At 38.7% G+C, this 14,993-nt stretch overlaps 1 protein-coding gene across 1 annotated transcript in view; it reads right to left on the reverse strand.

Moving 5' to 3' along the window:
- cep126 (centrosomal protein 126) overlaps nucleotides 1–14,655 on the reverse strand; it is a 32,534-nt gene extending 17,879 nt beyond the window's left edge. Inside the window, exons 1-5 of the mRNA XM_031897322.1 lie at nucleotides 14,327–14,655; nucleotides 9,875–9,994; nucleotides 2,858–3,003; nucleotides 2,637–2,754; nucleotides 1,333–1,534 (exon numbers count right to left, since the gene is read on the reverse strand). Of these exons, the coding sequence (XP_031753182.1) occupies nucleotides 1,333–1,534; nucleotides 2,637–2,754; nucleotides 2,858–3,003; nucleotides 9,875–9,994; nucleotides 14,327–14,355 (615 nt within the window). The 5' untranslated portion in view covers nucleotides 14,356–14,655. The remainder of the gene's footprint in view (nucleotides 1–1,332; nucleotides 1,535–2,636; nucleotides 2,755–2,857; nucleotides 3,004–9,874; nucleotides 9,995–14,326) is intronic.
- Nucleotides 14,656–14,993: the final 338 nt, after the last annotated feature.

Consider the following 14,993-nt stretch of genomic DNA (forward strand, 5'->3'; position numbering starts at 1 on the left):
TGAAAGTGGAAGGTATTTCATCGGCAAGTTTGGGAAAGCATTGCGACTCTGTAGTTTGGAGTAAATAGTCATGGGTACCCATTTTGAACTCACCAGAATGTGTACTTTCCAAAAATATATGGTTTGGGGGGGGGGGGGGGGTCAATGTATTTTTTTGTGTTTTTACCCCACAAAAATGCAGTAAATGTGTTGAATTTTCAGTAGCTAAAGAGAGCACTAACTTCCTTTTGGGGTCTCTAAATGCCAGATACATCGGTGATCCTATGCACAATGGGCATCAAACTGTTCAGTGGACCCTTGCCTTTCATATTTAGGGTGTGTTTTCTTGGTGCCTAATGTGGGGGATAAGGTGCTTGAAAGTGAAAGGTTTGTTGCAATTTTCAGGTATTTCAATAAAACCGCCAATTTTCGGAAAGCATTGCGACTCTGTAGTTTGGAGTAGAAAGTCATGGGTGCCCATTTTGAATTCACCAGAATATGTACTTTCTAAAGATGTGTTGAATTTTCAGTAGCTAGAGATCTCTGGGGCATTTTGTATGCACTAACTTCCTTTTGGGATCTCTAAATGCCAGATACAGATACTGGTAATCCTATGCACAATGGCATCAACTATTCTGTGGACAGGTTTGGCCTTCATATTTAGGGTATGTTTTCTTGGTATCTAATGTAATGTGGGAGATATGATGCTTGAAAGGGGAAGCTTTGAGGCGATTTTTTAGAATTTTCATAATTTCTTATAGAAACTGCTAAATTCAGTAAAGCATTGCCGTTGGTACATAGGAGTTGGAAGACATAGTTACCCATTTTGTATTTGGCAGAATGTGTACTTTTCAAAAATATATGATTTCCTGGGGTAAACCTAATGTTCCAGGATTTTTGGCTTTGAAATCTAAAGTATGCCGTATTCTGCTGTAATGCTTTGAAACTTTGGTAATTTACTGCTGGGAGTTCTTGATCTATAGAAGTCAGAAATCTCCATAAAACTATATATATCAGATATTGGCACGTTTGGGAGACATGAGGCTTTCCAAATCAGTCGAATTTTTGTCCATAAAATAAAATATGTCTCTGGTATATCATGAAAAATATACATTTTTCTTTTTGTATTTAGAGCTCTAAATCTTGTTCAAGAAGTGGAAAGCTCAGGTTCTCCTGAAAAACACGATATAGAGTTTTTATACCTAAACTTAAACCCTTCTCCAGTAAATGCCCCTAAAATGAGAGAGCACAGAATGTTTACAAAACGTCTGGCACTGGGGGGAACTGAAATGTGAAATTCTGCTGGCACTTAAAGGGGAAATGCACTCTAAATATATATCAAAATGTCCTTACCTGCAGATTGCTGAGATGCTGCTCTTCAAGGAGACGCTGGGCTTCCTCCAGTCTGTGCTGGAAGTAAAGCTGGTTGCTATCCAGCTGAATGGCACTTTTTTCTTGCAACGTCTTCTCACATCCCAGCTTTGTGGTCGCCTGATGTTTTTTATGCCAGGTCCCTTGTCCCACACTTGATATACTTGAGGGTGTATCTGTATTTCTTATAGAACAGAAAATCCATAAAATACCAGAACAATAAGCTAAAATAATGTGTCTGTGTGAACGTAATCCTCAATAGATCCTACACTATGTCCCATGGTGGGAAACTTGCTTTGGATCACAGTGTCAAACGCAAACTTAAAAACTTAAAATTCATACACACTTCATGGAACCATTAAATAAACCCAATAGGGCTGTTCTGCCCCCAATAAGGGGTAATTATATCTTAGTTGGGATCAAGTACAAGGTACTGTTTTATTATTACAGAGAAAAGGGAATCATTTAACCATTAAATAAACCCAATAGGACTGTTCTGCCCCCAATAAGGGGTAATTATATCTTAGTTGGGATCAAGTACAGGTACTGTTTTATTATTACAGAGAAAAGGGAATCATTTAACCATTAAATAAACCCAATAGGGCTGTTCTGCCCCCAATAAGGGGTAATTATATCTTAGTTGGGATCAAGTACAGCTACTGTTTTATTATTACAGAGAAAAGGGAATCATTTAACCATTAAATAAACCCAATAGGATTGTTCTGCCCCCAATAAGGGGTAATTATATCTTAGTTGGGATCAAGTACAGGTACTGTTTTATTATTACAGAGAAAAGGGAATCATTTAAACATGAAATAAACCCAATAGGGCTGTTCTGCCCCCAATAAGGGGTAATTATATCTTAGTTGGGATCAAGTACAGGTACTGTTTTATTATTACAGAGAAAAAGGAAATCATTTTCAAAAATTAGAATTATTTGCTTAAAATGGAGTCTAGGAAAGATGGCCTTTGAGTAATTCGGAACTTTCTGGATAACGGATCCCATACCTGTACCTTGTACATGATCCCAACGAATATATAATTAATCCTTATTGGAGGCAAAACAAGCCTATTGGGTTTCTTAAATGCTTAAATGAATTTTAGTAGACTTAAGTTATAGAGATCCAAATTATGGAACAATCCCTTATCTGGAAAACCCCAGGTCCTGAGCATTCTGGATAGCAGGTCCCATACCTGTATACTGTCCCATCAGAATGAACATAAAGCAAAAGAAAAACAGATATAAACATTTGTAGTTTTATGACAAAAGGAAAAGAACCGGTTACCTGGTATGGGCCGGATGTGTGTTATTAGATAAATAATAGAATGATGGGGTGACTGATCCTTGAATCTGATTCAGAGCATCTTCCAGCTTTGGGGTTGGCTTTTTATGAAGAACATAAGCTGTAGGCACAGAAACCAACAATGAAATTAAGCAGCAAATTTTATATTAGCAAGTTCTGTAATGAATGAGGGAAAATAAGCAGTGTAGCCGATTGCAGCTAACCTGTTCTCCGGCGCTGTGACGGTGGGAGGTGAGCCCGCAGGAACTTCTCTGTCACCTCTTGCAGTTTCTGCTTCCTCTGCTGGAGAACAGTCTCTCTGAATCTCTGCTCCTTCTCTTCCTCCTCTTTGCGTTTCTCTGCCAGGGCTCTAATACAGGCCAACATGCAGCTTTAGTTCTCAGACATCACCACCAAACCAATACAAAGCTAAAGCATTCTTACATTGCCCTGAATATAGGCAGCAGACCTGTGAAGACTGGATACATACATATCATATAAAGTAACTATAGGTCAGTACCAAATGCACATTTTGGTTTTTTTTTTTTTAAATAAAAAATAAAGAAAAAAATTCACCAACATTTTTTACTAACTTAAAGTAATGCTGTCATAGTAAAACATGTTTTTTTTTTTTTAAAACCAGCAGAATCCTGCATTGAAATCAAATTTTCAAAACACAGATTTTTTTTATATTTCATTTTGAAATTTCACATGGGGCTAGCCTTATTCTTCATTTCCCAGGGTGCCACAACCATGTGACCTGTGTTTGATAAACTTCAGTCACACTTTACTGCTGTGCTGCAAGTTGGAGTGATATCCCCCCTCCCCCCCAGCAGCCAATCAGCAGAACAATGGGAAGGGAGCAAGATAGCAGCTCCCAGTAGGTATCAGAATAGCACTCAATAGTAAGAAATCCAAGTCCGGCTTGGCACTCCTCCAGTTACATGGGAGTAGAAGAAACAATAGGTTAGCTTAAAGTAAGTTATGTTAAAAATTGTAGAAAGTGCTTTAATCGGTTTTATATTTATTTTGACAATTTCTTTCCCAGAGAACAGAAAGTTATAAACAAATATAGGGACTACATGTACAAATAACATTTTCTTATATTTCTTATTATGCAAAAATCAATTCAGGGATGGAGGACCCATTTAACAATAAATATTATAAGAGAAAAAAAAAAGTGAAAGAAGACCACAGATTTAGAATATTTATTGGTCCTGCTTTCCAATTTCCACCCTTTATTTTGTAACTAACATTGTTATTACATGTATGGGATCCATTAGTCAGAAACCCCTAAATTATGGAAAGGTCATCTTCTATTTTAATCAAATTAACAAAAAATTTAAAACGTATTTCCTTTTTCTCTGTGGTAATAAAACAGTACCTGTACTTGATCCCAACTAAGATATAATTACCCCTTATTGGGGGCAGAACAGTCGAATTGGGTTTATTTAATGGTTAAATGATTCCCTTTTCTCTGTAATAATAAAACAGTACCTGTACTTGATCCCAACTAAGATATAATTACCCCTTATTGGGGCAGAACAGCCCTATTGGGTTTATTTAATGGTTAAATGATTCCCTTTTCTCTGTAATAATAAAACAGTACCTGTACTTGATCCCAACTAAGATATAATTACCCCTTATTGGGGGCAGAACAGCCCTATTGGGTTTATTTAATGGTTAAATGATTCCCTTTTCTCTGTAATAATAAAACAGTACCTGTACTTGATCCCAACTAAGAGATCATTGATCCTTATTGGAGACAAAACAATCTTATTGGGTCTGTTTGATGTTTAAATTATTTTTTAGTGATATTTTACTTAAAGGACAGGTCCCATACCTGTACACATATACAAATAGTACATTATCAAATCCTGAGGGATAGTGTAGACACTGAGTAAGTGTGGGCAGGTCAGGGCAGCTCATTTTAGGCGCATACCAGAGATAATTCTGTTCTATTTATATGGGATATTTGCTAATGTCTTCATTTTAACCTGCAATTATATGTGTCTTAAAAAAACAGGAATGCTGGCATATCCTAAATGAAAATACTGAAGCAGACTTAGCAGAATATTACATTACAATTATAAGAACCTAGATGAGCTGAGAAAGATCTCAGAAACCAAAGTGCTAGACACATTGCATAGTTATTAGGGTATATATTTCTACATATTGCATTATAATTAGGCCCTCATATTTATTCATAAGATGCAGCTCCACAAATAAGGCTGCCATTTAATAGCCGACATGGAACCCTGTCACAAGAGAAATATTTTTGTTGGTGCTTGCTCACTTTAAGGCCACGAAGAGAATTTAAAAATAAAGGCTGATTTATAAATATTGCAATAATCTAGTTAGCTTTCATTTTTCTGACTTGCAGCCTGTATGAAACAAATTGCTGGTTGGCTGCTATTGGCAAAAGCACCTGTGTAATTTAGCTCCATATTAGTAAATGAGCCCTATACATGTACAAATTGTGCATATGCACCCCAGAATTTCATTTGGACGAGACCATAAGTGGGGCTCGATTTCCACATCTGAATTGTCAGTGGTTGTGATGGCATGGATTCGCAGTAAAATTCCGCATGGCTGATTTTTTTTTTAATTTTTTTTAATTCGCTGCAAAAAGTTTGCAGAGTGAAAATCCAATCGTTCAAATCCAGTCGTTTGGCCCGAGAGTCAAATGACTATATTAAGATGATGATAATAGGACCTGACAGAGCAAGGACCACATTGGCTCACTGATTGGTCAGGTAGGCCCGTCAGGGGTCCCTATACATGGGCAGATAAGCTGATGAATCGGTAGCTTAAATCTGCCAACGTATGTCCATTTTTAGTTCTCTTTTAAGACAAAAAACTCAAAATCATTAAATAAACAGAAAAAGCCTTTTCATTCCTTTGCCTCCTGTACACACAAAGGTCTGGACCAAAATTAAAGATGACAATACACAAGCCAATATAAGTTTCCAACTTGTCCCTCCAGACCAATATGGCAGCTTACTGGCCCACCCCTACTGATTACCTGGCCAAAAATGGTCAGACATCCAATGGGCAGGTTAGAAAATCCCATCTAGCAAGGACTCCTATTATGGTCTGATCAAAGACCTAGGCACCAGACTTTCAGATCAACCTAATTTGGCCCGGTGTATTGGTCGGTAAAAATCAGTTCATTTAGAGACCTCACCAAGTGAGTGTATGCCCAGCTAGACTGCATCTGATTCTGTTCTTACAGCCTACGACAGTCTCTTATTGGCAGTCCCAATGATAAATATGTACTTTGCAATGCATAATTTATTCACATCCTGCATTTACAGGGTATGTGGTTACAGGAGACTGTGGAAAATGCTGCTTGTAATCTGATTATTTCTGATCCCTTTTAATAGATTTTCCCTGTAAACAGAGAAGCTCTGCCAACATGCTAGTGATTAAGCATAATGTGAGCAATTCTATTTACTGCCTGTACTGGCATGATTATTATTAATGATGAGCACACTGCTAAGTTTGTTGTTTTGTAACCTACAATGTGTAATAGACAGAAATTATACACGTGCTGGTTTTTAATGGATTTTCTGCATGCAATGAGCAATATTTATGCAATGTTTACAGGATATGTGTGTGAAGCGTGCATTTTAACTCTCATTCTGTAAATATTCATCCTTATATATTACATAATTATTCATTTTCTTATTAGCTATATCACTGCTACTCACAGCCTAATGCAGATGTTCCCAAACTGTTGGATGATAATGAGTTAAGGGGGCCCAGCCTGTAGATTGGTTACATGGGAAATTGGGATGAATGTTCATTTTGGCCTTCTAGCTATTCCTGGAAGTCAGGGATAATAATGAGGGGGAGGGGGGTATTTTTTCGTATTTGACTAGCGGGACCAACTGAATCGAGGTAAATGAATGTTTGCAATTTGAATAAGGCCCAACTAATAACTAAAAGCAACATTAAACAACATAAAACTAAACCCTAAAAACAAATATGGCCAGAAATGCCATATTTTCTATACTACTCACTGCACTAGCCAAAAGGTTCAGCATCTCTATATTAATAATGATATAGGTCTTTACAGTAGTCACAGGAGCTCCCCATCTTGGATTCTGTTAGATCTGTCAGTGGCACTGCACGTGCTCAGTGTGCTCTGGGCAGCTGTTGAGAAGCTGAGCTTAGGGGTTGTAGTAAATTATCAAGCTGAAAATTAGGCTGGCCTGTAATATAAACTGATGCTACAGGGCTGATTGTTAAATTCTGATGACAACTGCACTGACTTCAAAGCTGCCATGTAATGTGAATGTGAATGAGTATAGTATATTGTGAATGGGTCCCTAAGCTCAGGTAAGTGACAGCAGCAGCACAGAGTATAGGCAGTGAATAAGGAGAAAACAAGACGAGGAGCTAATGGGGGCATCTAAGGAGGCACAGAAGTCCAGTACAGAAGCCCAAAACATAATGTGCAGCATTTCTAGCCTATTTCCTTAGTTAAGCTTTAGTTCTCCTTTAAAGCTTGCCCGGTAGTAGTGATGTGTGTGTTGACCAGTACAGGTCCAGTTTGGGCGTGGGACAGACTGGAAAAATACACTCCACCTTTGCTCCTACAGATTCCCTAGGCAACCCGGCCGAACCTTCATATTTGTGCAAACAATCGAGTGTGCCTGAGACAGGGAGTGGAAAGTAATGAACATGGGGACGGTGGTGGGACAAGGGCCTAGACTAGGGGTATGTGAAAGAAGAGGTACGTGCATAGTGCCCCCCACTACCGTTGCGCCCTAGACACATGCCTCTTCTGCCTATCCCTCATTCCAGCCCCTATTTCCTGTCTTAGAAACAAAACCACACAAGAAGTAGCATATGGAGTGGAAAGATGCAGGTATGGGTCGGGTCTTGCAATGCCAATATTTTGGGTGCGGGTCAAAGTTTTGAGGGTCAGGGTTGGGTATGAGTTAAGGTTTTGCGGGTTCAGGTCAGGCGGTTGTTGAGTTTTTCCTGCCCCACACATCACTACCGGATAGGTATTTGCGAATATTTCAATTTACTTTTAGAAACAAAGCTTTTATTCCAGTGAAAGTGTCTGTTTAGTAATTAGCGGTGTATCTATCCCCGAGCAGCAATAAAATTGCGGCTGCATTAATAGCAAATGAATGCATGAAGTGAATGGAAAAGAGCTGATTGTTACGGTACAGTGTAAGTTTCAGGATCACTAAACCAAAGAATGGTTTATTCTTTCTAAGAACTAGTGTAACAAAGGATCTTCAGGACATAGAATCTATCTATAGCCTTTAATAAGTTAGGTCTAAGGTAACTCTTAACCTATGAATGCTCCAAATGAGAACATGGGCCTTAATGCATTCCATACGTTCCATGGCAGAGTATCACGTTTACCTGCAAGCTTCTAAATAAAAGTATCATAATGTTTAGTTAACAAAAGGTCTTTGTTCTACTAAATACATAAAAAGTGAATTATGGACGGTTATTTATGCAAAATGTATTATATATTAGATTCGCATAGATTGCTTCATTCTCTATCAAGGCTGTAATCAAAGCTGGGCAAGGTTTGTTTTTTCCTCTGCAAACTTTCAGCCATTACTGGTTTGTATTTGGTTTGTATCTACTGGTTTATATCTGCCACAATTGGGCTAATACCCAAGTGACAGCACTGGAAGGCAATAAGAATTATGAAAGAAAGAAAAGAACAATGGCTCTCATATGAAACTGAATCTGCAAGCAGGTTAAAGTCGGCTATATTATGGGCTAAACGAGGGGATCTTTCACCACTTTGTCAACCTAAGGTGGGCAATATTAGGCCGATTCAATTGCTTGGCCCGAGTGCAAAACGACTGGATCTCAACAAATGAGATTTGGGTCAAAGACCCCATCAACAAGACGACAAGGTCCTCAACTTGAAGGGGAAATCAAACCTGCCCTTCAACATATACTTCATTTTTGGTGTTACAATATATATTGGTTGCTTCATCGATTGTAGGTCCTTTTCACTTTATACTGTTCCATCATTTAGGCTGTTAGAGCAAACAAACAGACCAACAGAAAGGTGCCCATACGGAGTATAGCCACTCATTTAGTATCAGTCTATCACCCAGCTGATCAGATATAGGCAGGTATATGGCAGCCTTTAGGAACACATTTATAGCTGCAAAAGTAGGCTCTATAACAGGAATAACACTACACATTTATTTCTCAACATTTGCCCACTTGACAGCTGAACAGAAACAGTTTGAAAAGCAAATACAATTACTTCAAACTTAAATAAGGAAACCTAAACAGAGACAGGTAGGGTGCCATTAACATATTAAATACTGCTGCACAGAGACCCTGAAGACCCCTCCCAGAGTTCCTGCCCCTTTTGTTGTATCTGCTCCTTAGCCTATTCAAGACCATTCTGTTTTTCACAGGCCATTAATTACTAGGAATTTGTCCAGCTAAGACCTAACCCTAATGTGCCATAGGCAAAACACTTCCCTCTTTAACTTCACTATTACATATGGGTCACCAATCTGTTAGGTAAAGTTTCCACTAACAGTAACAAAAATGGAATCAAAATATGGTATATAAATGCAAATGCAGAATTTCTAGGCTTCCTGAGAATAAGTTTAAAGGAATACTGTTATGAGAAAACTTGTTTTTTCCCAAAACCCATCAGTTAATAGAGCTTCTCCAGCAGAATCCTGCACTGAAGTCTGTTTTTCAAAAACACATTGTTTTATATTTAATTTTGAAATTTCACATGGGGCTAGCCATATTCTTCATTTCCCAGGGTGCCACACCAATGTGACCTGCACCCTGATAAACTTCAGTCACACTTTACTTCTACGCTGCAAATTGGAGTGATCCCCTCCCCCCCCAGCAGCCGATCAGCAGAACAATTGGAACGGCAGCAAGATAGCAGCTCCCAGTAGGTATAAGAATAGCACTCAATAGTAAGAAATCCAAGTCCGGCTTGGGACTCTTCCAGTTACATAGGAGAAACAATAGGTTAGCTGAAAGCAGTTCTAATGAGTAGCGCTGGCTCCTTCTGAAAGCTCAGACTCAGGCACAATGCACTGAGATGGTGCCTACACACCAATATTACAGCTAAAAAAATCCATTTGTTGGTTTAAGGAAAAAAAATTAAATGGTAGAGGGAATTATTTGCTATGTTAACAGTGTAATTTAGAAATAAAAAGTACATCAAAAAAATTATGACAGTATCCCTTTAAGAAACACCAGTATAGACTTACTTTCTTCGTCGATTTGTCTCTATGCTTAATTTCTGCGCTCGAATTCGACATAATTTTTGTTCTTCCAGCAACTCCTGTCTTTCTTCATCCAAGTTTATTTCCAGATGTGATTTTTGGTTTCTTAAAGCAGGACTGAGTTAAGGGATATGTCTTGATTGATAAATGTAAATGCTTATACATTTGACTTTGTTGTTGTTTATAATGGTAAATTGAAACTATCAGCTTTCAGCAAAATATTCATTCGTACTGCCCAATTCTCACCCTTACTGGCCAACTCTAAAGGTGGCCATACACGGACCGATTCTAGCTGCTGATATTGGTCCATTAGACCAATTCGGCAGGTTATCAGCCTGTGTATGGGCACTAACGACGGGCCCGCGCGAGCGATATCTGGCCTAAAATCGGGCAGGTTTGATTTTTCATTGGATCAGGGACCGCATTGGCTCGTTGATGCCTGGACCAAAATATTAATTGTTCATTTATATTAAAGGGGTTGTTCACCTTTGAATTAACTTTTAGTTTGATGCAATGTTTTATTATATGTGGTTTTTAAATTATTACTCTATTTGTTCAACAGCTCTCCAGTTTGGAATTTTAGCAGCTATCTGGATGCTAGGGTCCAAATTACCCTGGCAACCAAGCAGTGATGTGAGTGAGACATTGGAATATGAATAAGAGAGGGCCTGAACAGAAAGAAAAGTAATAAAATATATCAACAACAATAAAATAGTAGCCTCACAGACTAATAGTTCTAGGGTCAGTGACCCCCATTTGAAAGCTGGAAGAAGTTGGAAGAAAAAGGCTAATAATTTAGAAACTATAACAAATAAAAAATGAAGACCAATTGAAAAGTTGCTTGCCATTCTATAACATACTAAAAGTTAATTTGAAAATGAACTGCTCCTTTAGGTAACAACCTATAATTATGTCACAGATGAGCTACAATGGTACATGTGTAAACTCATCAGCTAGCTTTTCCTTCACCAGCATCTCACCATGCTTATACATATGATAAAATGGTTTGTTCTTCCTGCCTTGACAATTGCTTGTCTGTTTACTCATTTGAAAATCACAATTGCTTGCTACATCGTAAAGCATGACTTCACTGCTCCCCACAGGGCATAGTAGACATCAGTCATATTAATATCATAAAGTATCCTGAATTGTCAAGGAACAAAGCAGCCTTGTAGTTTTATTAATAGATTATACAGACTTATAGACTTAATTATAGAACACAAAGTTTCTGCAGCACTACAACACATCATTCAACGCTGTACAAATAAAAGGTTTGACTTTGAAGTGTGACGTAATGGCAGCCGCACAATGAGAAATATTTGCAATATAGTTTTAGCTAGATCAACGCTCGAATGCTGCAATTCAAATTTTAGTAAAATGCAGACAGTGATATTCTAATACAATCTGCAATTTTTTAAATGAACGATTTAGCTTTTTTGATCAGCAACTCTCCAGTTTGGAATGTCAACTGCTATCTGATTGCTAGGATCACGTTTACCTTAGCAAGCAGGTAGTGGTCTGAATGAGAGCCCTGGAAGATGCCTAGGAGAGGATCTGAATAGAAAAATAAGCGATAAAAAGTAACAATAATAACAACACTGTAGTGGTATGGAGCAAAAAAATTTTGGCTGCTGGTGTCAGTCACCCCCAGAAACTATAAAAAATTATCATATATACCAAAAAAGGGGTAGGAACTCAAGAAATCACGTAGGTCACCAAAAAGTATAATAAAAACTAGGGATGCACCGAATCCAGGATTCTGCCTTCTTCAGCAGGATTTGTGTTTGGCTGAATTCATGCTCCCGGCCGAACCAAATCCTTATTATTATATAAACACGGAAGTTGAAAATTTTTTGCAGCACCTTAACCCTTCCATATCCTAATTTACATATGCAAATTAGGATTCGGTTGGGTATTCGGCTGAATCTTTTACGAAGGATTTGGGGTTCGGCCAAATCAAAAAATAGTGGATTCTGTGCATCCCTATAATAAAAACAAAAATGTTATTAACGCAACATATCAGTTTCCTTAATTAGTCATAGACAAAGGGGCCCATTCATTAAACCACAATTATTTTGTGGTTAAAATCACGATATGCAAAAAATTCGGAGTTACCATGATGTGATTTTCAAACATTTCATATGTTAGAAAACGTCACGAAAATATCTTGGTTACGGTTCCAAACGTTCGGAAACAGCACGAAAACCTTTCTGACTTTGAAACCATCAATGTATGATTTTGGAAGCCACCCATAGGACTCAATGGCACTCTAGAGATCCAACCTGGCCAAAAAATAGTCACGATACCAAAGCTTGAATGAATTCCGAAATGGCCGTAGTCTTTGCGAAAAATACGACTTTTTTGTGTAAGTCAACGAAAAGCAAGAAAAAGTTGTGGAATTTTAAACTATATTATCGTGGACATTACGAAATCGTTGTTTACTCCAGAAAACCAAAGCGGAGCACAGAAACCATGTATTTTTATTAAGCATACAATTTTCTGAATCCAAAATGGGTAAATGTTTTTCTACTCCAAACTACCGAAATGCAAAGCTTTACTAAAGTTAGCTTTTTTTTTTTTTTTTTTACAATTTACAGCATCTTATCTCTCAAATATAGTTATGTATAAACATTAAACAACCTAAATTGAAACGCCAGGGGTCTTCTGAAAGTTTGATGCCCAATATGCATAGGATTACACAACTTATATCACCAGCAGAGGCCTCAAAAAATGAGAAAACTTGTAAATAAAGATTTCACAGGCTAAAACATGTAATGGGGAACATTGCAGAATGCAATAAAATAACTTAAATCCAATAAAAACCATCAGAGCTAAAAATGCAATAAAAGCACCAAAACACACCCATACGCAGTGTGATTTACTGCCACATTAGTCACACAGCCAAAAACTTTTATAAGGCAAAAAAACATGTAACACAGCAAAAAAAAGTTAAAAAAAATGTATATAAAAGGTATACTATTGACTATGCAATAATACAGGCATGGGATCCCTTATCCGGAAACCCATTATCCAGAAATTTCTGAATTACGGAAAGGCCATCTCCCATAGACTCCATTATAAGCAAATAATTCTAAATTTAAAAAATGATTTCCTTTTTCTCTGTAATAATAAAACAGTACCTGTACTTGATCCCAAATAAGATATAATTACCCCTTATTGGGGGCAGAACAGCCCTATTGGGTTTATTTCATGGTTAAATGATTCCCTTTTCTCTGTAATAATAAAACAGTACCTGTACTTGATCCCAAATAAGATATAATTACCCCTTATTGGGGGCAGAACAGCCCTATTGGGTTTATTTCATGGTTAAATGATTCCCTTTTCTCTGTAATAATAAAACAGTACCTGTACTTGATCCCAACTAAGATATAATTACCCCTTATTGGGGCAGAACAGCCCTATTGGGTTTATTTAATGGTTAAATGATTCCCTTTTCTCTGTAATAATAAAACAGTACCTGTACTTGATCCCAACTAAGATATAATTACCCCTTATTGGGGGAAGAACAGCCCTATTGGGTTTATTTAATGGTTAAATGATTCCCTTTTCTCTGTAATAATAAAACAGTACCTTGTAATTGATCCCAACTAAGATACAAATAATCCTTATTGGATGCAAAACAATCCTATTGGATTTAATTGCAGTTTTATTGATTCTTTGGTAAACTTAAGGTATGGAGATCCAAATTACGGAAAGACCCCTTATCTGGAATACCCTTGGTCCCGAGCTTTCTGGATAACGGGTCCTATACCTGTACTGTGTTACATGCTTATGTGTATATGTGTGTGCTGCGAATATGCAAAAGCTCCCCAACCGCCTGTAAATGTAATGGCATGTATGTGTGACACTTACCTGGGGCAGGCTGGAACGGCTGGAGGGCCACAAGGTCTGACTGGAGGAGGGCCACGATCTTTGGCAGTATTGCAGGCATGTGGAGCTTGGGGGGGCACAGGAACTTCACAGACATGTTTTTCCCATGGCTGCTGAAGTGGGGGACACCTTGCCAACTGTACCCAAGGGGACACCTTGATAACTGCACCCAAGGGGACACCTTGATAACTGCACCCAAGGGGACACCTTGCCAACTGTACCCAAGGGGACACCTTGATAACTGCACCCAAGGGGACACCTTGATAACTGCACCCAAGGGGACACCTTGATAACTGCACCCAAGGGGACACCTTGACAACTGCACCCCCCCATTCAGGTGCCTAGTAGTAAGGATATAGCAGCTGCACCCTGTAGAATCTACCTTCTCTGGCACTTAAAGAGTTAATTTCTGCAAATAACCCTTTTTTCAGATTATTAATGCACAAAATGCCATTAAATATTAAGAGGGTCCCTGCACACAGGGCCCACATCAAACCCTAAAAAGACCAAGGCAGATGCTATAGGAATAACCCATTGAAAGGATACGAGTAGGAGGGAGCTGGTTGGCTTTGCATGTTTCCTTCTCCTTTATAATTGAGGAATGAAGTCCCAATACCCGAACGGTATTTAGCAACTGCGAGCTGTAAAGTGAATGAGTGAATTCATTGGCGGCCAGCGGGGAGGCTGCCGGGGCGGCATGTATAGGGACTCGGCCAGCCAGCGGTCCCACAGATCTGCTTCTTGTCAACAGCAGCCAGGACGCGTAACCAGGCAGCGCGACGTCACGCCCCGCGTCACACATCACGTGGCTCCGCTGCGCCACACGCTGAGGGCTGGGCGGGGTTACACGGAGATGAAGTGGCTCATTCACACTGGGGCTCTGAGCCCAGTCACACGGGCAGGCGATGCCTGTATACATGGCTGTAGGCTACTCGTGTCATGTCATGTGTATACATTAAATTCAATGGGAAGGAGGAGTGTGTGACAGAGGGAGAAGGTTGCCAGTGTCTGTGAGGGTTATTAGTTGTATTATTGTCAGATAGAAAGTGGTCTGGGTGCAGTTGGGAAGGAATATATACGATAGATATAGGATAGTGAGGTGGTTGAGGAGCAAAGTCTAAATACATCCAAGGGTCATGCTCAAAGATGATATTAATGGAGCCAGCAAGAGCATACCAGCATACATGGGAACTGTAACCCCCTTACAAATGGA

The sequence above is a fragment of the Xenopus tropicalis genome, chromosome 2, assembly GCF_000004195.4.
Source record: "Xenopus tropicalis strain Nigerian chromosome 2, UCB_Xtro_10.0, whole genome shotgun sequence".
In the NCBI taxonomy this organism is placed as follows: Eukaryota; Metazoa; Chordata; class Amphibia; order Anura; family Pipidae; genus Xenopus; species Xenopus tropicalis.